This window comes from Petromyzon marinus, chromosome 8 (genome assembly GCF_048934315.1).
Source record: "Petromyzon marinus isolate PM22_M1 ecotype Great Lakes invasive population chromosome 8, UKy_Petmar_22M1.pri1.0, whole genome shotgun sequence".
Taxonomy (NCBI): Eukaryota; Metazoa; Chordata; class Hyperoartia; order Petromyzontiformes; family Petromyzontidae; genus Petromyzon; species Petromyzon marinus.
This window is the reverse complement of record NC_133674.1, coordinates 7,692,286-7,716,500: the sequence shown is the minus strand read 5'-3', so window position 1 is coordinate 7,716,500 and position 24,215 is coordinate 7,692,286. Positions and strand designations below refer to the sequence as shown.

At 54.1% G+C, this 24,215-nt stretch overlaps 1 protein-coding gene across 1 annotated transcript; it reads right to left on the bottom strand.

Annotated features, from left to right (window-relative positions):
* Positions 1 to 1,089: 1,089 nt before the first annotated feature.
* LOC116940382 (neuropeptide FF receptor 1-like) lies at positions 1,090 to 20,215 on the bottom strand. The gene is made up of 3 exons (XM_076065579.1): positions 18,502 to 20,215; positions 3,460 to 3,559; positions 1,090 to 2,256 (listed from the first exon to the last, which is right to left on the bottom strand). The coding sequence occupies exons 1-3, from the start codon at positions 18,914 to 18,916 to the stop codon at positions 1,125 to 1,127; spliced, it is 1,647 nt and encodes a 548-aa protein (XP_075921694.1). The 5' UTR covers positions 18,917 to 20,215; the 3' UTR covers positions 1,090 to 1,124.
* Positions 20,216 to 24,215: the final 4,000 nt, after the last annotated feature.

Below are 24,215 nucleotides of genomic sequence, written 5' to 3'. Positions count from 1 at the left end.
CACCGCCACCACCACCAGCACCACCACCACCAATCCCCGCCATGCGCCACTAAGTGACGGTGATGCTATCACGGCGCCTGCTCCAGGCCAGCTGCACTGTGAGGCCAACGTGAAGTGTCGAATGCTCGCTGCAGGCAGGTCACGGGACGCACCCAGGTGCCATGGGGTTGACTGACTCGAGATTACTGGCAGATGCACCACCACCACAACCACCACTACCACTACCACCAACCACCACCACCACAACCACCACCACCACCACACCACCACCAGCACCACCACCACCACTACCACCACCACCACAACCGCCACCACCACCACCACCACAACCACCACCACCACCACCACCACCACAACCGCCACCACCACCACCACCCACCATATTCCTGCCAACCCCTTATCAGTGCCCTATCTTATTACAGACCAATTCAGATCTTATTGGTCACCCCGTGCCCTTAAAAATCTGAACGTTTATCCTACAAAGTCCCATCACACGAACAACTCGACGATGTTTGTCGCTGTTGCCTGTACTGAAACGGCTGTACGCCGTGTGGACCTGTAAACTCAATTTCCCCGTACAAGAACATGGCGCTAAACGGTGTGGGTTGTCAGCGATGCCACCACCAACCACCACCAACCACCAACCACCACCACCAACCACCACCAACCACCAACCACCAACCACCAACAACCACCAACCACCAACCACCACAAACTACCACCAACCACCACCAACCACCACCAACCACCAACCGCCACCAACCACCACTAACCACCACCAACCGCCACCAACCACCACTTACCAACCACCAACCACCAACCACCACCAACAACCACCAACCACCAACAACCACCAAAAACCACCAACCACCACCAACCACCAACCGCCACCAACCACCAACCACCACTAACCACCACCAACAACCACCAACCACCACCAACCACCACCAACCACCACCACCACCAACCACCACCAACCACCAACCACCACCACCAACCACCACCAACCACCACCACCACCCACCAACAACCACCACCAACCACCAACAACCACCACCACCACCACCATCCACCACCACCAACCACCACCACCAACCACCACCACCACCACCAACCACCACCAACTAGGACTCGCGCGAGTTGGAGTTGGAGCTGGAGGTGCCCGCTACTCCGCCCGGCCGCTCCTCCTCTGAGAGCGCCGGCAGCCCGTTGAGGCAGTGCGGCGAGGCCGACTCGTCCACGCACGTCCACGCCTCGGCCGTGGGACGCGTTGTCGTCGTCGGCCCCGCCGCCGCCGCCGCCCTCGTGTCCGCCGCGGACACGAGGGTGCACGACTCGCTCACGCGCAGCGGCACCAGGCGGCTCCTGCGGTGCCCGGCGTGCAGCACCGGGCCCGCCGCCGCCGCGGCCGCAGCCGCCGCGGTGGCCACGGCGGCGGTGGCGGCCGCGGCGGTGGCGGAGGCCCCGCAGCGGAGGCGCTCCGAGTACGCGTCGGGGTGCTGGTGGTGGTCCATCTGGGCCGAGCACAGCTGCAGCTTGAAGGCCGCCTGGAAGCCGCGGCGGAAATTCTCGTTGAAGTAGCCGTAGATGATGGGGTTGACGCTGCTGTTGAAGAAGGCGAACCAGTGCGCGAAGGGGAAGAGATAGATGTTGACGAAGCGCACCTGCTCCTCGTCCAGCCGCCCGTAGTCGAGCAGCATCATCAGCGTCCACAGCGGCAGCCACGACAGCATGAAGAGCAGCGCCACGATGATGAGCATCTTGATGACCTTCACCTTCTTCTTGGACACCACGCTGCGGTTCTCCGTCGCACCTCCTCCTCCTCCTCCTCCACCTCCTCCTTCCCCTGCCGTCGACGTCGACTGCGCGGCTCCCGAGGTGGCGGCTGTGCAGGGCCGCGCCGCCGAGCGACTCTCGCCGCGCAAGCCCGACGAGGCGCAGAGCTTGACGCCGATGCGCGCGTACACGACGACGATGAGCGTGAGCGGCGCCAGGTAGATGTTGGCGAACAGCACCGTGGTATAGACGCGGTGCATCGGCCCGTCGGGCCACGCCTCCCAGCAGGCGTAGAGGGGCGCGGTGTCGTTCACGAGGCCCTCGCCGTACACCATCACGTGCTCGCTGTTCTCGGTCACGGTGAGCATCACCGCCGAGGGGCACATGATGCACACGGCCAGCACCCAGATGAGCGCGATGGTCAGCACCGCTTTGGCGATGTTCAGCTTCGGCTTGAAGGGGTACACGATGCAACGGAACCTGCGGCGGTAGGGGTACGAGGGGGTGGTGGCGGTGGTGGCGGTGGGTGGGCACGTGGTCGTGGTGAAAGAGTCGTAGGGCGAGGGCGGTGGTGGTGGTGGTGGTGGGAGTGCGAGAGAATCGATGGTGGATTGTGGTGAGGGTGAGTGAGAGGGGCAGAGGGTGAGGATGATGGGGCCAAGATGAAGGGGTTGAGCCAGTGGAGGGAGGGTCATGCGGTGAGTGGTGATGAGTGGTGACGTGGCCGAGTGTGTGATCACATTAACCATGCGAAGATTAAGAAAAAAACAATTAAACCCGTGTCTGTAAATAAAATCTGGAATATTTTGCTGCTTTTTTTCCCCCTGGATTTTCTGTTTGCACAGTCACACAAAGTCACTTTAAGATGTTTTTCTTGTTCATGTTTTTGTTTTTTGCGGTTGCACCCGATTCAAGAGCCGAATGGCTCACAGGGCTATACCAAAATAAATGAAATGAAACTGAAACTGTTTTAATTCGCGTGCCCACTTATTCCTCTTGGGGCGCGGCACTTTGATCTGTTACCATGGCGATTGGTTACGGACGGAGCGGAAGCCAACGGAGCAGTGAGTGAGCGAGAGGGATGTGGAGGAGACGAGTGGAGAGTGCACAAGAGGAAGGCATCGTGTCTGAAGAGAGCGTGGAGAGGTGACTGAGTTATTGGTTTGTACATGGAGGTGGGGGGTGTACCGTGCATGCGGCGGGGTGACGGGGTGGGGGTGGAATGTACCATGTATGTGGCGGGGTGAGGGGGTGGGGGGTGGAATGTACCATGTATGTGGCGGGGTGAGGGGGTGGGGGGTGGAATGTACCATGTATGTGGCGGGGTGAGGGGGTCGAATCTACCATGTTTGTGGCGGGGCAGGGGAAGTCGATGGAATGTACCATGCATGTGACAGCGGGCGGGGGGGGGGGGGTGGAATGTACCATGTATGTGGCGGGGTGAGGGGGTGGGGGTGGAATGTACCATGTATGTAACGGGGTGAGGGGGAGTTGGTGGAATGTACCATGCATGTGACAGAGCGGTTTGGGGTTGGGGGAGGGGGGTGGAATGTACCATGTATGTGGCGGGGTGAGGGGGGTTGGAAGAATATATCATGGGACTAAGCGGTGAGGGGGGAAGAGAGTGGGGCGGAATGTACCATGTACGTGCGGGGGTGGGGGAGGGTGGGCGGCGATGGGCACCTGTCGACGGCGATGGCCACCAGCGTGAACACGGATGCCGCGACCGACGTCCCCTGCACCAAGCCGCTCATCTTGCACGTGACGCGGCCGAAGGGCCACCCTGGCACCAGGTGTGGAGAGCAGGGACAGGTCAGGGGTTACCGGCGGTTCATGTCGCCGATTTTTGATGGAGACAAGGGTTGGTGGCTCGCGTAGAGATTTGTTGAAACCCCAAAACCCGCTGGCTTGCAAGGTTGGACAGAAGAAGGCAAAGTAGTACAGCAAGCGGGTCGTATCAACCAAATCTGTGTGGGGACTTTGGGTGTTAATTCCCTCGTGTGCGTGATGGGGGTTTGTTATTTTTTTTGCTCCTTCTTTGGGCGCTGTAGTTTCCGCTCAGAAGGACCAGGACACGACCACGACGCACCTGGCCAGATGTCGCACGGCTCTCGGGCACGGCAGAGCCGCCCCCGAGGGAAACTCGGCGAATCAGGGCGATCGCCCCGGGCCCCACACTTTGGGGGCGGGGGGGGGGTAGGGGCCTCGCGCTTCGAGGTCACGGTGTCAGATGCAACACTTCTTCCAGTTTAGTTTGAAGGCGTTAGAGATGGGGTGGGAGGCGGGGGGGGGGGGTCCACATGGTGTGATTTGCGCTGGGACCCCCCTTAGGGATGACAGGTGTCGTGTGGGGCTGGGAGGACATCTGTGAAAAAGAGAATTATAGCTCATCGGATTCCTCCAGTATAAATACATATTCCGATGAGTCTGAGATGCTGGGTGTCACCCCCCCCACCACCACACTGAAGCACAAACGCTCATCCCTCATGGAATTCGAGGAATTCACGGCCATACATCTCAACGTGACAGGACCCTCCTTTATGCATTGAATTATTGTTCCATAGTGTTATCTAGGGTTGGTGATGGACAGTTAACACCCCTCCCCCACCCACTCCACCCACATCCCCCCCCCCCCCCCGGTTATCTCCACCCTGGTGGTGAGACTCCCCCCCCCCCCACACACTCCCTCCGGCGTGGCCTCGTTAACCACGACACAACCCCCTGTAACGAGGGGGCGGGGTCCAGGAAGCCCGCTGAGGTGGCAAATGTTCGGGGTCACCGTCCCAATATCGCGCTGCTGGGCCAGATGATGAAGTGTGGGGCAATGGTGTGGAGTCTGGGAGAGGATCGAGGTGGGGGTGGGGGGGGGGGTGGTGAGAAGGGGGTGGGTGGTGACGAGCTGGGGTTTGGTGGGAGATGGGATGGGGGTGAGTGGCGTGGGTGGGAGATGGGATGGGGTTTGGTGGGAGATGGGATGGGGGTGAGTGGGGTGGGTAGGAGATGTGGACATCTTTGAGGAGACGTTGATGGAGGAGGGAGGGAGAGCAGCGGTTGGAAACCCGCGCCTCTGGAGCCGGATGCGGTGGCTCTTTAAGGTCTACGGTTGCGGCTCTTGAAATTCGAAAAAAATGTCCCTCGACTTGTTATTTTGGTTGCCCACCCCTGACCATGGAAGTCCAGTTCACCATGGGAGTCCAGTTCACCATGGGAGTCCAGTTCACCATGAGAGTCCAGTTTACCATGGAAGTCCAGTTTACCATGGAAGTCCAGTTCACCATGAAAGTTCAGTGCACCATGGAAGCCCAGTTTACCATGGAAGTCCAGTTAACCATGGAAGCCCAGTTCAACATGGAAGTCCAGTTTACCAAAGAAGTCAAGTTCACAATGGAAGTACAGTTCACCATGAAAGTCCAATTTACCATGGGAGTCCAGTTTACCATAGAAGGCCAGTTTACCATGGAAGTCCAGTTCACCATGGAAGTCCAGTTCACCATAGACGTCCAGTTTACCATGAAAGTCCAGTTTACCATGAAAGTCCAGTTTACCATGGGAGTCCAGTTTACCATAGAAGTCCAATTCACCATGAAGTCCAGCTTACCATGGGAGTCCAGTTCACCATGGAAGTCCAGTGTACCATGGGAGTCCAGTTTACCATGGGAGTCCAGTTTACCATGGGCAGGAGCCAGCAACTTGTCGCTTTGGGGCTGCACGCGGCTGTTTCGTGACGTTATTTATTAAACACCACCCCACAATGCACTGCGGTTCTTCAAATATTGCGTTGTTTTCTACAGAATTCTATTAAAATGGCTCTTCTTGTTATTTTGGTTTGCCGAAGCGCTGGTCTAGAGGGAGATGTGGCTGGGGAGAAGTGCTGTGGTGTGATGTGTGGTGTGGTGGAGTGCGGTGGTGTGGTTGTTGGGTTTCGTGTGTGTCGTCGTGCGTGGAGAGATGTGTGGTGTGGTGTGCGGTGTGCAATGTGTGGCGTGGTGTGCGGTGTGGTGTAAGAGTGTGAGAGAGTGTGGTGAGTGATGTGGTGAGGCAGGCGGTGAGTGGTGAGTGTGTGTTAGAGTGTGAGAGAGTGTGGTGAGTGATGTGGTGAGGCAGGCGGTGAGTGGTGAGTGTTTGTGTGTAAGAGTGTGAGAGAGTGTGTGTGATTATGAGAGATTGTGGTGAGTGATGTGGTGAGTGGTGAGTGTGTGTGATTATGAAAAAGTGTGGTGAGTGATGTGGTGAGTGGTGAGTGTTTGTGTGTGTGATTATGAGAGAGTGTGGTGAGTGATGTGGTGAGTGGTGAGTGTGTGTGTGATTATGAGAGAGTGTGGTGAGTGATGTGGTGAGTGATGTGGTGAGTGGTGAGTGGTGAGTGCGGATATGAGAGATTGTGGTGAGTGATGTGGTGAGTGATGTGGTGAGTGGTGAGTGTTTGTGTGTGTGATTATGAGAGAGTGTGGTGAGTGATGTGGTGAGTGGTGAGTGTGTGTGTGTGATTCTGAGAGATTGTGGTGAGTGATATGGTGAGTGGTGAGTGGTGAGTTTGTGTGTGTGATTATGAGAGAGTGTGGTGAGTGATGTGGTGAGTGGTGAGTGGTGTGTGTGATTATGAGAGATTGTGGTGAGTGATGTGGTGAGTGGTGAGTGTATGTGTGTGATTATGGGAGATTGTGGTGAGTGATGTGATGAGTGGTGAGTGTGTGTGTGTGATTATGAGAGAGTGTGGTGAGTGATGTGGTGAGTGGTGAGTGTGTGTGTGTGATTATGAGAGATTGTGGTGAGTGATGTGGTGAGTGGTGAGTGTGTGTGTGTGATTATGAGAGATTGTGGTGAGTGATGTGGTGAGTGGTGAGTGGTGTGTGTGATTATGAGAGATTGTGCTGAGTGATGTGGTGAGTGATGTGGTGAATGTGTGTGTGTGTGATTATGAGAGAGTGTGGTGAGTGATGTGGTGAGTGATGTGGTGAGTGTGTGTGTGTGATTATGAGAGATTGGGGTGAGTGATGTGGTGAGTGGTGAGTGGCGAGTGTGTGTGTGTGATTATGAGAGATTGTGGTGAGTGATGTGGTGAGTGGTGAGTGTGTGAGTGTGATTATGAGAGATTGTGGTGAGTGATGTGGTGAGTGTGTGATTATGAGAGAGTGTGGTGAGTGATGTGGTGAGTGATGTGGTGAGTGGTGAGTGATGTGGTGAGTGGTGAGTGTGATTATGAGAGAGTGTGGTGAGTGGTGGGTGATGTGGTGAGTGGTGAGTGATGTGGTGAGTGTGTGTGTGATTATGAGAGAGTGTGGTGAGTGATGTTGTGAGTGGTGAGTGGTGAGTGATGTGGTGAGTGGTGAGTGTGATTATGAGAGAGTGTGGTGAGTGGTGGGTGATGTGGTGAGTGGTGAGTGATGTGGTGAGTGGTGAGTGATGTGGTGAGTGTGTGTGTGATTATGAGAGAGTGTGGTGAGTGATGTGGTGAGTGATGTGGTGAGTGGTGAGTGATGTGGTGAGTGGTTAGTGATGTGGTGAGTGGTGAGTGTGTGTGTGTGTGATTATGAGAGAGTATGGTGAGTGATGTGGTGAGTGATGTGGTGAGTGATGAGTGTGATTATGAGAGAGTGTGGTGAGTGATGTGGTGAGTGGTGAGTGATGTGGTGAGTGGTGAGTGATGTGGTGAGTGGTGAGTGTGATTATGAGAGAGTGTGGTGAGTGATGTGGTGAGTGGTGAGTGATTATGAGAGAGAGAGTGGTGAGTGGTGAGTGATGTGGTGAGGCGAGCGGAGCGAGTCGCGCCGCGCAATCAGCGCTGCCGCTTTTCGCGATTTCCTCGGCAAATGCCAGAGCCCACGTGGTTTTATTATCATTATTATTGTCTTAGAAAGGGGCTGCGGAGCAAGAGGGGGCGGTGTGGGGGGTGAGTGTGGGGGGTGAGTGTGGGGGGTGAGTGTGGGGGGTGAGTGTGGGGGGTGAGTGTGGGGGGTGAGTGTGGGGGGCCCACCCCCCCCCCCCCCCACCGCCTCCACCGGGTGGAGGACTTCTCGTGTCGGGCCGCGCAGCTCCACAAATGAGTGGTCATGCTCGATCCACAGCTGTCGCTAGTCTGCAAGGGTGGGGGGCATTTTTTGTGGGCTCCCTGTGTACTAACCACTGCACCACCACTCCCTGTGTACTAACCACTGCACCACCACTCCCTCCTTGTGTAGTAACCACTGCACCACCACTCCCTCCCTGTGTACTAACCACTGCACCACCACTCCCTGTGTACTAACCACTGCACCACCACTCCCCCCTGTGTAGTAACCACTGCACCACCACTCCCCCTTGTTTACTAACCACTGCACCACCACTCCCTCCTTGTGTAGTAACCACTGCAGCACCACTCCCCCCTGTGTACTAACCACTGCACCACCACTCCCCCCTGTGTACTAACCACTGCACCACCACTCCCTGTTTACTAACCACTGCACCACCACTCCCTCCTGTGTAGTAATCACTGCACCACCACTCCCCCTTGTTTACTAACCACTGCACCACCACTCCCCCCCTGTGTAGTAATCACTGCACCACCACTCCCTACTTGTGTAGTAACCACTGCACCACCACTCCCTCCTTGTGTAGTAACCACTGCACCACCACTCCCTCCTTGTGTACTAACCACTGCACCACCACTCCCCCCTGTGTAGTAATCACTGCACCACCACTCCCTACTTGTGTAGTAACCACTGCACCACCACTCCCTCCTTGTGTAGTAACCACTGCACCACCACTCCCTCCTTGTGTAGTAACCACTGCACCACCACTCCCCCCTGTGTAGTAATCACTGCACCACCACTCCCTCCCTGTGTACTAACCACTGCACCACCACTCCCCCTTGTTTACTAACCACTGCACCACCACTCCCTCCCTGTGTACTAACCACTGCACCACCGCTCCCTCCCTCCCGGTGTAGGGACTTGCAGGGAGCTGGAAAGGCAGTCACGCATGGCGATATCGAGTGGGATGCGTCTCGTAAGTGAGGTACAATCTTTGTGTGCTACCCATTGATTTCCTAAACGCTCTTTAATGAATGCGATCGCACTTTGCTGGCAAGCAAGCCGACGTGGAGAGACTGCACGGTGCCAGGGGATGACGCTGGAAGATAACGCTGCATAACTACTTCTGGAGTCACCCGCGACTTTTGATTGACACGTAGCAAGAGAGCAGGGATATGTAAACAAAATACGTAGAAAACATTTCCATTTAATTTTGAAAATGAAAATTTTAAAATGCCAGGATCTCAACCGCGGTGATTCAATTTTTTGTTTATCTGATGTGGCGAAAGGTAATAACAATGACATTTATTTAGAATGAATTTTTTTTAATGTCAACACGTGTCAACAACGTGTGGGCTTCAAAGTAATAGTATATAACAGGTGACGTGTCGGGCAATGGTCCTTCACAATACATAGAGAGGACAGAGAGGTAAAACCTTTCTACGTGCTATGAAGAAGGGCCATTACCCGAAACGTCGCCTTATATATTTCCTTTTGACGCCGCAGTGTTAATATTTACGAAGGTATTGCATTTTTGTTGTTGTTAATTAGTAATTTGCCAAGGCGGTGGTGCACAATCAGCACGTAAATAAAATGATTAATTTTAATGCACAGGCTTTCACTTTGAACCCTTCTGAGTGGGGTCAGGCAGAGGCCATTTGTTCAACCACAGCGCTAAGGGTTCGGTTGAAGCGCCGGTAAGGGCAGCACTGCCTTCACGTCTCAGCCGTGGCAAAGGATGAACCCCCCCCCCCGCACGCCCCCTGAAGGAGGCTTCCCGGGTTTGAAGCCAGGATCTCAAGCTGTTTTTATATCTGATGTGGCCAACCGTAATAGCAATGCCATTTATTTATCCGGGAAATCCTCAATGAATCTTGAGCAGTTTTTTGTTTGTTTGTTTATTTTTCGGAGCTGGTCCTGCTACATTGGGATGTTCGGCCAATTCCATTCATCAATGTTTTGGCATGTGGAAGGAAATTGGCAGAGTCCGAGAAAAATCATAAATAGAGGTTAGGGGTGTGTGGGAGGGGGAATGGGTGACACCCAAAGCGCTGTGCAGATAGATTCAATAATCCATTGCTGTACTGGCAACCTCAGGGCCCAAGCCTATACGTACAACACCGGGCATTAACAGGCAGTCGCCCATCCGAGTACTCACCAGGCTCAATCCCACTTAGCTTGTGAGATCCGATGATATCGGGCGAGGGTTCCATGGTGACGAGATGTTAACTACCTCGCCTGGTGTACAGGAGGTCGTGGGTTCGACCCCGACCCTGACGGCGGCTGCTGCTGTATATTTGGCGTTTGCATCGTCTCTCTCTCTCGCTCCCCGTGATCGCGTGAATTTTTTTCCAGGTCCTCCGGGTTTTTTCTCCACATTCAGAAACGTGCATTTAGAATATTAAGCTGCTATGAAAATCCACTTCGTTGAGCTATCATTTGTGGCGATCCCGACCCAGACGCCTGCTGCTGTATATTTAGAGTCTGCATGTTCTCTCTCTTTCCCCGTGGTCGCGTGGCTGTGTTGTCCGGGTCCTCTGGTGTTCCCCTCCACATTTCGAATGAACATCCCGCGTTTGGATGATTTGGCTGCTGTACATTTCCACTTGATAAGCCACTTGGTTGAGCTCTCACTTGTGGCCAGGTCGCTTTTGAAAAAAAGAGATTCATAGCTCAGTGGACCTTACCTGGTAAAATTAAATTAGAAAAAAAAGTGTTTCTAATCGTTTTATTTAGGATCTCAGCGGTGCATGGCGGTGGCTCAGCGTCTGGGACGCGGCCATTACGAGTCCCGTGAGCTACAGGGCCACCTCGGGCTCAGTTTGATTTTTGCCAATTCTTCCGCTGCTGCTGCTGCTGACATTACCTACGCCACGGACGACCGTGTTTTCTCATTCTCAGCGTGGTCGATGCTCAAAGCGCGGCTTTGATTGTGTAATATTTGACCTTTCCGGCGGGAAAAGCAATTCGGGGGGGGGCACGAGATGGGCTGCACAGAGGTCAGGGAGTCATTCCCGGAGAAATGAGCGTCATTAGTACTGGGGGGGGGGGGGCATGCGCAGACCGGGCTCCCTCCTCCCACAACTAAAATTAACAAAACAATTCATTAGCCGTGGTGGGCTGGCGGCAGGTGAAACGCGACGGATTTGACGTGCCGCGCCTCGTGACGTCTCCCGTCCCACCCCCCGCCCCCCGCTCTCGAATAAAATGAAATGTTTGTAACGTTGGGAGGTCCCACGATGTTTGGCAACGCGCTGCGGCGCCTGGCCGCGGACCGCCGACGGGAGAAGGAGGAAGAGAAGCGGCCCGAGAGGGTTTCAGATGCGGAAGATTTGGAGGAGCGCACAGTGGACGGGGGGCGAAGGAAGGAAAAAAACAATTACTACCATTGTTTATTTTACCAGGCAAGGGCCCACTGAGCTATGTATAACTCCTTTCCAGAAGCGACCTGGCTATTACAAATGATAGCTCAGCGAGGTTGGCTTATCGTGTGGACATTTATAGCGGCCAAAATACTCCAAACGCGCGATGTTGATTCTAAATGTGGAGGGAAAAATCCAGTGGACCCGGAGAAAAATCCCACGCGACCACGAGGGAAACGTGCAAACTCCAAATTGTACAGCAGGCGTCAGGGTCGGGATCGAACCCACGACCTCCTGCATACCTGGCGAGATAGTTAACATCTCCTAGCCACCGCGGTGCGGAGCTATGGAGCCGCCCTACTGAGCAGGGGTTTCAAGTTTCGTGTGTATTTGTTTGGTTAACCAAGTGGAGAGTCCCAAGAGAATTGGATGAAGCCTCGTTTGCGACATTGACCTGGGCGTGACTCTGCCACGAGGGGGCGATGATTGCTGCTGCTGCGTAGTCCCGCATCGAGGAATTCGCTGCGTAATCTTCGAACGTTGGCACAATCGGAGCCTGACTTACTGTTACGCAATGGTCTACACTTGAGAATGACGTCACGGAGTCTTTAACGTCGCCCGCGAAGGCAGGCGGCGTGTAGACTTTTTACGGTTATAACACACCGCAATTATAACCGGGGGTTGGTGAATCACGTCGGGGATTTGTGAAATTTCCAAATCCACCGGGCCATGCTGTGGCTGAGATGCAACGGCGCAGCAAGCGGGGAAGAGGGAGGGGGGGTTATGAACCCATCTGTGCAGATCTCGAAACGTTATAATCCCCTGCCGCTTGTGTGCGGTGGGGTTTTCATTGGGCACTCAGATTTTTCTCAAATGTAATTGGCCAAACGGCCCAACGTGGCAGGGAAATTATTCTTAGAAAGATCCTCGAGAATCGATGGACGGCTTTCCTGGATAAAGAGAGGACATTGATTATGTGCAGGAGTAAGCCGGTCGTTGTCACTCACAGTGTGCGCGCGTGCGCGCGTTTGTCCTGCGCGTGCGCGTTGAGAGATTTACTCGCCGGGCGACGGAGAGTGGCAGAGAGGGCTTTTCCACGCTCCAACGGAACACTGGACAGTGTTCGCCTGTGTCGTTGATTCCGAGCCAGCGTTGGAGATTCCACATTCGTACGACGGGGGAAAGTCGTCGGTCCGGAGGAGTCAGGCGATTGTGGCGAATTCGCCTGACGAAGCGGGGTTTGATCGCCCTGGAGCAACGTTTCAGCACTCGAATTGTCAACGTTGAGTGTTTACTCTCCCAACACGCCGGTGTGCTGAACTAGTAACTAATTGGCACGGTTTTTTTTGTTTACGTGACAAAACTTACTAATTATCTGTGTCGGGTGATGGCAGATTTAACGACGTGTTTATATTTTGACCTAAAGCTTTCGTGACTGCAGGAATTCATATTCTATGGCTCTTTCGGTAAAGTCACGTAGATAGAAAAAATAAAAATTGAAAATGAAGTGATTAAAAATAGCACGACGTTTGGATTGCAACACAAGCGGTCGTCATCAGTAACGACAACCACTTGTATTGCGATCGAAACGTCGTGATATTTTTAATCACTTAATTGTTTCCATCTACGTGACTTTACCGAACGAACCATAGAATATGACATGTTTATATTTACGCGATCTATAAACCCCCCCCCCCCCAAAACCCCTTTATTTTAGACCATCGGTCCAATAAATATGATACCTTTGGTTTCGGATATAAATTAACATTTTACTTATGATATTTAATTTAAAAATGAAATCATATAAGGTGCCCGGTTAAAACTGTCCTAACCCTAATATCTAAATGGCACCCCTAGAAAAAAAACCCCCTTATATCTTGCGTACATTAGCTTTGTTATATACCGGTAATCTAAATCACTTTGTATGACTGGCATTTAGAGAGAGAGAGAAGCGAACGCGTTTCATCGCCAGGGTTGGGGATGTGGCGGGCTGGGCTGGGTGGTCCGTGGAAACGTTTTGCATCGGCTGAGTGGTCTGCTGGCCAATCAGGTTCGATAAACTCTGGCATGGAGCGATGGTTCTGAACCCCTTCCTTCAGCCTGCACCCCTTTGCTTCTCAATCGTAAAACAACATTATGTGTTTAATCAACACACACACAGGGTTTGATGAAACAAAGTCAGCTGTACTTACGTGCCCCTGCCTTATATGTGTGGTTTTTTTAATTATTATTATTTACCTTCGAAAAAAATCTGGCGTGTCTCCTTCACCCAGAAGGGGCATCACGCACCCCGAGAGGGTGCGTGCAGCCCTGGTTGAGAATCACTTAAGGGATGACGCTGCTGATGATAATGATAATACATTCACTTGGCACATTTGAACAGAATGTTGACGGCAGTGATGTATCCCGATTATGATGCTGCTGATGATCGAAGTTTCCCCTCTTTCATGATGTATGTTGAACTTTTTTCGCACCGTACGTAGCCAAACCGTGCTAATTGTTATGATGATCATTAAGGCTACTCGATTTGATGATGATGATGATATTGATGTATCACGATGCTGATGATGATGATGACATTGATGTTTCAAGATGATGATGACGACTGAGATGGCCAAATCACGTGCTGACACTGACTGAAAATCCCCACGTGATGATTATGATGATGATGATCGAGGCAGTAGTGAACACAGATGGTGATAATTGAGGCCGTGCAAGTTCGCGATGACGATAATGATGATGCTGACAAAGACGATGCTAGAGCCAGCATGACCTCGACTATAATTTAAATTTTTGGGGTTATTTCCACTGCAGGCCTATGGACCTGGCACTGACCCTTTGTACAGCCCGAGCCATTTGCTACATCACTTACCCTGACCCCGATTTCTGACAAATACTGGGACCTCCGTGGAGGCCAACCACTCAATGGGAATGGAGGGGGAAGGGAGGGAGGGCATATTTTGCATTGTCCCAGCGCTCGCTTCACTAATCACAGCCGCTAATGAGTCAGCTGGCAACATCACTCAATCAATCAAGAGACGCGGAGGGTTGAGTGTTCGGGGTGTTGATTGTTTCTCATTGTGTGGTGTGTGTAGGGGGAGCGGTTGTGTAGCGGTCAGCGCTACGCTGCGCTACGAACCCGGCAACCCGGGTTCGATTCCCGCTCACGGCCAACACCCAGTGACGATTATCTGAACCGGTCCTGAGCCTCCCCCCTAGGTCGACTCGGCCTCAAATGAGTGCTTGGTGCAGTGTGTGTTAACATCGCCGCTGGGGAGACAAAGGCGTCCGGGCGTGGTGCCGGCCACCTACCCCCTCGTGCACCGTTCCGGTCTTCATAGATGCTACTCGCTAACAGCGCTTGCCCCAACAGTCTGTTAAGGTTATACGGGGGATATTTGTCAATGGTGGCGGGTGGGGAGATAATGACGGGGAGAGGAAGGAGAAAGTGAATTAAGAATGTGCCCGAGCGCGAATCGATTTGCATGCTGACGTGCGCGCGCGACCCACTGGGGTTGGAGGCAAGGGTTGGCGGATCACGTAGAGATTTGTGAAACCAAAGTCTGCAGCGTGAGTTTCCCCCAAGCAGTTCAGTTTCCCCTACACGAAGCAAATCACTCACGAACGAAGCGGCCAAACATTGCGGCGCAGGAATCCTCCTGAGCAGGAGTCTTTCTGTATACATCATTAAACATCGGGTACCGATTTCCCTACGTCTGATTCACGTGTTATCTTCATAATAGCTAAATGACGACCACGGCGTTGATGACGACAATGTCATCTTCGTGTATTTATTCAAGAGGGTCCTGCGGCGACGGGATGTTTGGCAAGAGGCCTTTTTAATGTTTTGCATCACCACGTGGGAAGACAGCACGGGGACCCCCTCCCCCCTCCCCCCCCTCCCCCCCCACCACCACCCTCCACACGAGGGGGTTCTCCTTTCTCCTCCCCGGTCCACACAGAGCGGGTCATCAACAACAACAACATCAACAACAACAACAACATCAACATCAACAACAACAACATCAACAACAACATCAACAACAACATCAACAACAACAACAACATCAACAACAACATCAACAACAACATCAACAACAACAACATCAACAACAACAACATCAACATCAACAACAACAACAACAACTCACTTGCTGCGCAAGGATCCCCTCTCATTTCGGCGCAATCCCGCGAAGGGTGCGATTCCAATTAACCAATCAAAGAATCGATAGGGCAAATCAATGAGCAATTCTAAATCTGTATAACCAAAGTGAGGAGGAGCCAATCAAGACGGACGAGTCCGTTATTTATTTTTATTATTTTGTTGTTGTTGTTGTTGTTGCTGCTGCTGTTATCCCGAAGGAGACCGGGGGGAATCGGGCCAATTGAACCCCGAGGCGTCAAATTAACCCCGACGCAAACGGACGGTCCCGCTCCGCGAGAGATGGAGCGACCCCCTCCCCCCACCCCCCCTTGAAAGGAGGTCGGAGCTTCGTCGCACATTGTGGGATCCGTGGTGTGGTGGGGGGAGGAGGGGAGGAGGCGGGAGAGGTCTCCATCCAGCAGCGGATTGAACTTGTCCGCTGTTGATGTTACGTTTATGGACTCCGACACGAGGATCCGCCCACTCCCGCAGGCAAATCGTCGCGAATGTCAGCTGCTGGGAATTCCATCCTCCCGCGGTGGTGGCGGAGCGAGGCGGGGTGCATCCACCCACAGGAAAGGTAACTGTTGAGCTTCTACAAAGTGGTTCTCGTTTCTTTTATCGACCCCCCTCCCCCCCTCGTTCGAAGGGCTGATGGGCTGAGTTGAAAAACCCTTCTGGAACTACTGTGACCTCAATGGCACCCAGCCAAATTTACTGCTTAAAAAAAACATCATTATCGTCCACGGTCTATCCACTGCGGGATGAAGGCTTACCACCACGATGGTCATCGTCTTTCCTGACGGTGTCACGGCGCGACAATCCATCACGCCACTCCACCCTCCACGGCGGTCCTCACTCCTGTGGCTGAGCGTCCCGCCGCTCGCCACGATCATCCATCAGCCGTCATCCACTCTGGCCGCGATGAGTCCTGCCCAAGCCCTCTAATTCTGCTCATGATTAAACCAATAACTTAAAAGTTGGAAGCTTATTGCTTTTTTAATGGCTTTGAGGGGGTGGTGGGTGGTACATTAGGGCAAACATATTTGTGGTGGAAGGGGGTGGGGGCGGGGGTAATAGTGGGGTCTTCTTGGGTTCAAATATTCGCTTCCCTGCCACTGCTCAATGGCGATAGCGGGAGGTCGTAGGAGCGACGCTCACAACAACGAGCAGAGCGCCGCGCGGCTGTAAGCACGGCAAGGTAGCACCTCCGATTAGCACGGTTGGCTGTGTACGGTGCGAACGAAGTTCAACGTACATGCACATACATACAGGGGACCACAGGGGGCGCATGTGCCAGTCATCTGGGTCAGCCAAGCCTTAACAACCTTGGGTCTGCCCCGGAACTTCCTGCACCTAGCCTGGCACAGCAGTCAACCCGCAGCAACCTGCATCTCTGTCTTATCGCCCCCTTGTCATCGAGTTTCAAGTGGCTCGCGCACGTGCACCTAGCCTGGCACGCAAAGCGCCGCGATGACGTCACCGCTGCTTTTTTTTAATCGTGGGCTTTCTCGCGGAGCGGTGGCGCAGCGGTTAGCGCGCTCCGCCACGAACCCCGGCGTCCCGCGTTTGATACCCGGCCGCGGCTAACGTGAGTCGAGCATTAACATCTGAACCTGTCCCGTGCCTCCTCTGGGTCGACTCGACCTCAAACGAGTACCCAGTATAGTGACGCTTTGAAGCTGCGCGTTAATCCACTGTTGGGATGAAAGACCTCCCCACCATGTGTCGGTCACGGTAGAGATGGGTTGGTGGGGGGGGGGGATGTTTAGCTATTTAACCATACTTCACCACACTGGTGAAAGGCGGTGGTGGTGGGGGGGAATCCCAGGACCAGCGTGGTGCCGTGTGTGTGTGTGTGGAAGCGCGTGAGTGCACGTGGGGCTGCGCGAGCGAGTTCGTTCACGCGTGACGGGGAGACCGACGCGGCCGAGTGTGGTGCTGAAAGGGACAGCGCCGCCGCCGTCTTTCGCGAAGATGTAAAGGCGCAAACACCGCAATAGCTTTGCTCGCGCGCCTGCTGGAGGATGGGTCTCGACTCGACAGATCGATCTCCATAGAGTCCCCCCCCCCCTCCCCTAGAGGGTATTTTTGGCCTACTCTTCCATCCTCGCATAGATGTCTTGGAAGAGGTGGGGCTACCCACACGTCACCCCAACGCACGAACTTTGCAAACTCATGATGCGTTGCTGTGGAGCGTTATTGGTCAAAGCACACATCAGTAAATATCACAAATAAATTAATATAGTCAGTTCATCGGTGCATTGCTGTTATTATCCAGCAGAATTTGCCCATAAGCAAACTCTGCAGTGTGTAAGTTCTCCCTGTGTTCCGCGCGGGTTTCCTCGGAGTTCTCGGATTTCTCCCCATAGCTACAAAAAATATAAAAACCCACACACAGGCTTGGAAACATTACACCGCACTTTTACCGAATTGGTATCGTACGCAGCAACAACATCGTGCCAATCCCCCCCCACCCCCCCCCCCCACACTACTACGGAGACATGGGCAAGACCCTCCTGCAAATGAGTCTTGAGAATCGTCGATGCTTTGGCTTTCCTGGGTAAACAGACAAACGGACGGAATAACAATGGACCGTTTTTTCTCTTCTCAGTCGACACCTGGTCCAGCGTTTTCTTGACGTTGAAAGCCAATGGGTTGATGGACTAAAAACAAGTATAGCAGAATCAGAATGTGTATTTATACCGGAGAAATCCGATGAGCTATAAAGCTCTTTTCACAGATGTCCAGTAGGGGCGGGTAAGAACGTTACAACAACAAACAGTACAACACACACGGTAGGAGTGCAAAGTATGGGAAAGGTAAGCACGTGACTTTAACAAAACATAAAAATAAAACTAAACTATATATTTTTTATCTTACCACGTAAATCCCACTGAGGCATTAATTTATTATTCAGAAGCGACCTGGCCACAACTGCTAGCTCAACAAAGTGTGGAGACTGCTTATACAGCGTTTTGACTGCTCCATAACATCGCTTTCACCCACACTGGAGCTATGCAAATTTTAAATCAAGATTGACAACTCATTTATATATATAAAAAAATGCTTTTTGTGTTTAGTTTGTCCCCCTCCCATCACCCTCCCCGGCATCTCCGAGTCAGCACGATTGGCTACGTACGGTGCGAAAGAAGTTCAACATACACACATACACGTGCAACAATCGATCCGGACAAAAAAGGTTACCCACCGGTGATGAGATTGTCCACCAGCGTGGTGGGCATACAGAAGAGGCCGACGAGGAGGTCGCTGATGGCCAGGTTGAGGATGAAGGTGTTGGTCACGGTCCGCATGCGTCGGCTCTGCAGCACGATGAAGCACACGAGTCCGTTGCCGATCATGCAGAGCAGGAAGATGAAGAGGTAGGCCATGATGAACGTGGCCGCCACGGGAGGGGAGTGCTGGTAGAAGGGCAGGTAACTCAGGTTGCTGGGAGAAATATGAAGATGAGCATCGCCCTCGTGCAGGACGGAGGCTGGCGGTGATGAGGAGGAGGAGGAGGATGAAGACGCGGATGAGGAGGAGAAATCACTCGAGCCGAGCACCTCGGACCACACGGCGTCGGAACGCATGGGTTCCCACCCCGACCCGGGCTCCCCCTCCATTGCTCGCGCGTAAACCCGCACTTGGCTCTCCCTCGCCTCTCTACCCGCGTCGGAGCTCTAAACCACTCCGCTCACCCCCTTCCTGTGCGGGATTCTGATGCCGCACGATCGCCAGCCGCCTTCCCGGGCCCTCTGCTCTTCACAATCGCTCCCCGATTCGTTCCTCGCCCGTCGCTCTCCTCCTCGCCCTCCGCTGGTGGTCGCGCTCCTCGGCGCCGGACTAGCGACTCACCACCGCGCCTGGAGTCTGACGCACCTCCGATTAGCGCGGTTGGCTACGCACGGTGCGAAAGAAGTTCAACTTACACGCACGCACATACACGCACACACCGCCTGCTGCCGGCAGCCTCTGCGCGCTCCTCAACTCGCGCGCTTCTCGAGCACCTCACTCTTGTTCTGCCTCCGCATCCTCTCCGGCTCCTCCTCAACCGAGATCCTCTCAGATCTTCTCACGCGTCTCTCAACTGGCGCGCGTCCTCACCGCCCAACTCCGCCACCCTCCGCTTCACGCACTCGCTCCAATCGCCTTCATCTCTCGCCCCCGCCCCCCCGCGTGTTCCTGGTCAAAACTTTCACCGCTTCCACTGCGCGCGCCTCTCCTCGTGTCGCGAGCGCCGCCGCTCAGCCGCGCGGAGTGGCGAGACGCGAGGAGGAGGGGGGATGAGAAGAGGAGGATGAGGAGGAGTGAGATAACCGCCCTCCCCTCCCCCACACACACACACTCAGCTATCACCACCTCTACTAGCCTCGTCACCACCACCACCACCAAGTGTTGAGCCTTCTTTAGCTGGCGTCGGGCACGCGAGCCGGTGGTGAGCGTCCCGGCTTTAACCCCATCGCAGAAAATAAATTTTCCTATGGGCGGCAGTGGCTGTCTTGCCCTTTAGACTCTCTCTTTTTTCTCTATCTCGCCCCCTCTCCCTATACGCGCTCTCTCTCTCTCTCTAGAGAGGACGTCTTCCTCGTGGCGTTGCTTGACGCGCCGATCCGGGGTAGATCGCGCTCCTCCCCGCGACACCAGCAACAGAAGGCGCTCACGGCAAAGCCTCCCCGAAATGCGATTGAAGATCCCTTTCACTCTTCACTTGCCGCTCTCACTTTCTCGCCCTCGTCTCCCCGTTGCGCATGTCTGCGTCTCATCGTCTCTCTCGCTCGCTCTCTCGCTCGCTCTCTCTCTCTCTCCCCCTTGGTTCCTCGCTCCTCCTGCGAGCGTGCGGGCGAGTCAGACTCGGTGTCTGGAAATGAGTAGGGAGCGCAAAATCTCCCTTCTACCTCCCTCCGCCTCGCCTCCTCCCCTCTCCTCCCTCCTCCTACGCACGGTCTCCCGTCTCCCGTCTCCCTCCCCCTCTCTCTCTCTCTCTGCCCGCCTCTGTCCTCCCCCCATCAAGTCTGTCTCTCGAGGAGGAGGAGGAGGCGGCACGGCTGCGCGGGGGAGATGTCGGCGCTGATCGGTAGCGAGCGGTGGCGCAGTGGTCAGCGCGCTGCGATACGAACTGGGCCGGCCAAAATCAGCGGCGAGTGATGTCCGAAGCGATTCTGACACCTCCCCCCCCCCTCCCGGCCACCCCCCCCCCCCCAGCGCTGCCGGGTCGACTCAGCCTGAAATGAGTAGCGGCTTTATTGTGTACATAAACACGATCGCTGGGGAGACAAAGGCGGTCGGGCGTGGTGCTTTTTACCCACCGCCGCAACGTAGCGTGCCGGCCTTCATAGCCACTTACCCCAACAATCTGTTATGAAGGCGATACGGGGGTGGTGATGGTGGTGATGGTGGTCACGATGGTGATGGTAGTCGCGTGGATGATGGTGGTGGTGGTGACGGCGGTGATGTAGGGGCTACGGGGAGGAGGTGGGGGGGGGGGCAGGAGAGGGGAGCCAGGTGAGGGAGGGGGGCGATGCTGATCTCCCACCAGTGTCACGTGCTGTCGCATCCCCCATGCCCCCCCCCCTGCCCCCCCCCCTCTGTCTCCCTCCCCGGGGTTCGCGTCACCGGCTCCTCGCACGCGGCGAATAACTGCGCCAGAGGAACAGCCACGCACGTCATCACCATCATCACAATCACCAACACCACCACCATCATCACCACTACCATCGTCATCACCACCACCATCATGATCACCACCACCACCACTACCATCGTCATCACCACACCCATCATGATCACCACCATCACTACCATCACAATCACCACCATCATCACCACTACCACCATCACTTCCACCACCACCACCATCATGATCACCACCACCACCACCATCATTGTCATCACCACAACCATCATGATCACCACCATCACTACCATCACAATCACCACCATCATCACCACTACCACCATCACTTCCACCACCACCATCATGATCACCACCACCACCATCATTGTCATCACCACAACCATCATGATCACCACCATCAATACCACCACCATCACCACCATCATCACCACTACCATCATCACTACCACTACCACCATCATCACCATCACCACCACCATCAGTAAAATTGACAGGGTGGGCCTGAATCATCATTATCAAAAATCATTGCCATCAACACATAATTTACAACAAAGCAGCTTCACCAACAATTAAAATCATCATCCAATCACGCAGCTTAAATCTTCATCGTCATCATTCAATCGGCTTAAATCATCATCACCACCACCACCACCACATGATACCGCTTAACTCATGCTGTTCGTCAGTATTATGAAACCGCGATGATCATCAAAGCAATCGAGCGAGCGGTAATCCGCGTGGTGTTTGTTTTGCGCCAAAGGTTCGCGATGCCACCCAGACACCGTCTCCTCGCGTCAATTTCATCTCGAGACCCCTCGGGGGAGGTGGGGGGCAGGGGGGGCGTTGTCCGTGTGAGTGGGGAGCGGTGGCGCGGTGGTTAGCGAGCTGCGCTACAAATCCGGCCAACCGAGTTCGATTCCCGCTCACGGCCAACCCCATCGACGATAATTATTTGAACCGTCCCTGGGTTTCCTCTAGGTCGACTCAGCCTCAAATGAGCACCTGGTGTGGTGTGTAAACATCGCTAATTGGGAGACAAAGGCGTCCGGGCATGGTGCGTGCCACCCACACCCTCATATGGCGTGCTGGCCTGCATAGGTACTCGCTAGCAGCCACTTGTCTCAGAAATATGTTGAGGCTATACGGGGGGGGGGGTCTTTGTCTTTGTAGGGAGCGGTAGTGCCATGGTTAGCATACTACACTTTGACTCTGGCGACCCGAGTTCGATTCCAGGCCATGTGCAACATCAGTGTGGCAAGTTGGGTCTGTCTGAACTTGCGCTACACCTCCCTTAGGTCGACTCAGCCTTAACAAAATATTCAATAAACCTAAACATAGCTAATGAGCGCAGTTGGCTCCTTACGGTGCGAAAGAAGTTCAACGTACATACATTCACGACGGCAGTGCTGGGGACGCAAAGGCGACCGGGCGCGTCCTAATCATTGTGGAAATTCGCCGGTCTCGGCCTGCGCACCGATCACTGCCACGAAAACAAAACCACGTTCGCTTTGGGGTTTCCACCCTCATTTGGGAAAAAAAAAGAAATGTACAGATCTCTTGGCGTGTACACATTTCTGCTTTGACACACACAACCAACCCCTTTTGCAGGGCATGCAAACGCCGTGGGCATAATAGCGACTCAAAGGCGCACTCCGTGTTAGTGTACCTCGCTGGATGTGTCGATATGCGTCTGTAGGTACCGCTGCATGTGACCGTGTGTGTAAGATTGCGTGTGCGTGAGTGAGTGTGTGAGTGTGTGTGTGAGTGTGTGACTGTGTGTGAGTGTGTAAGATTGCGTGTGCGTGAGTGTGAGTGTGTGAGTGTGTGACTGTATGTGTGTGACTGTATGTGTGTGTGAGTGTGTGTGAGTGTGTGTGAGTGTGTGTGAGTGTGTGACTGTGTGTGTTTGTGTAGGTCCGGTGGACCGGCTCTGGCTCCTGCCACCATGAGGGGTGGACAGTCCTCTACTCGGGGCAGCAGACTGTCAAACAACAGGGTGTGGCTCTTCTTTAGAACAAAAGAATGAAGGGGGCGTGGGAGCGTGGCGGTGAGGTGTGGGAAGCTGTAAGCCCCAGGCTACTTTGGGCTCGCCTTCCCATCAACCGGAGGCGAGGAATGGTGGTCGTGGTTACTTATGCCCCCACCGAAGATGAACATCCGTGGAGGGATGCAGGCAAAGCCGATGAGTCAGATGCCTTCTATGACCTCCTGTCACAGGTGCTGGCTATAGTGGCGCCTCGGGATAGAGTCATCATGTTGGGTGACTTCAATGCCCGAGTTGGTCATGATGCTGGCACCTGGTCTGGAGTGATTGGAGGGCATGGGCCAGATCAGCTCAATAACAACGGTAGGAGGCTGCTAGATTTTTGTGCAGCCCATGGGCTTGTAATTACCAACACGCTGTTCCGGCATCGGCGCATCCACACAACATCATGGATGCATGCCGGGTCCAAGCGAGAACATTTGCTGGACCACGTAGTGACGGACCAGCGGATGCGAGCCCATGTCCTTAACACTAGGACCTACTGCGGAGCTGATCTGCCCTCTGACCATCGACTAGTCATCTGTAAGATGCGCCTGCCATTCTTCCACTCCGGTGGTGGGTGTACACCCAGGACCCCATTCCAACCTAAAGTGGCCTGGTCTCAGTTTTCTGATGAAAGTTGCAAGCGATAATTTCATCATCGCTTGCGGCTGGGATTGGCATCGTCCCCGACTCCTCCTGATGTCGAGGGTAAATGGGCGAGGTTTAGGACTATGACTCATGCAGCTGCAATGGCTGCTTTGGGTACGCGGTCCAGACCTCCCCAGAGACCCTGGCTGACAGAGGAGGTGTTCAGGATGGTTGAGAAAAAGCGACAGGCCCACTGTCATTGGCTACAGAATCCCACGTCAGAGAATGAGGAGGCTTACCGCAGCCTTCGCTCGGAGGTTCGGAGAGCCGTGAGGCGCTGCAAGGATGGGTGGTGGTCGCGGGTTGCTGAGGAGATGGAGTCTGCCACAGTGGCCCGTGATCACAAATCCCTATTTAACTCCATCAAAAAAGTAACCTGCAGCGCCACACCTATTACCATCATTAGGGGAAAACACGGTGATCCAATCTCCGACCCCCAGGAACAGGTTTGCAGATTTGCTGAGCATTTCTGTGAGGTCCTGGGGGAGGGAAAATCCCTCAGCCAGGAAAACATCGTGGCACAAAGTGAGGATGACCCTGCTGAGGCTGCGGTGCCTCAAATATTGGAAGAAGTCACCCCCTGTGAGTGGCTGGCTGAGGTACCATCTGTTGA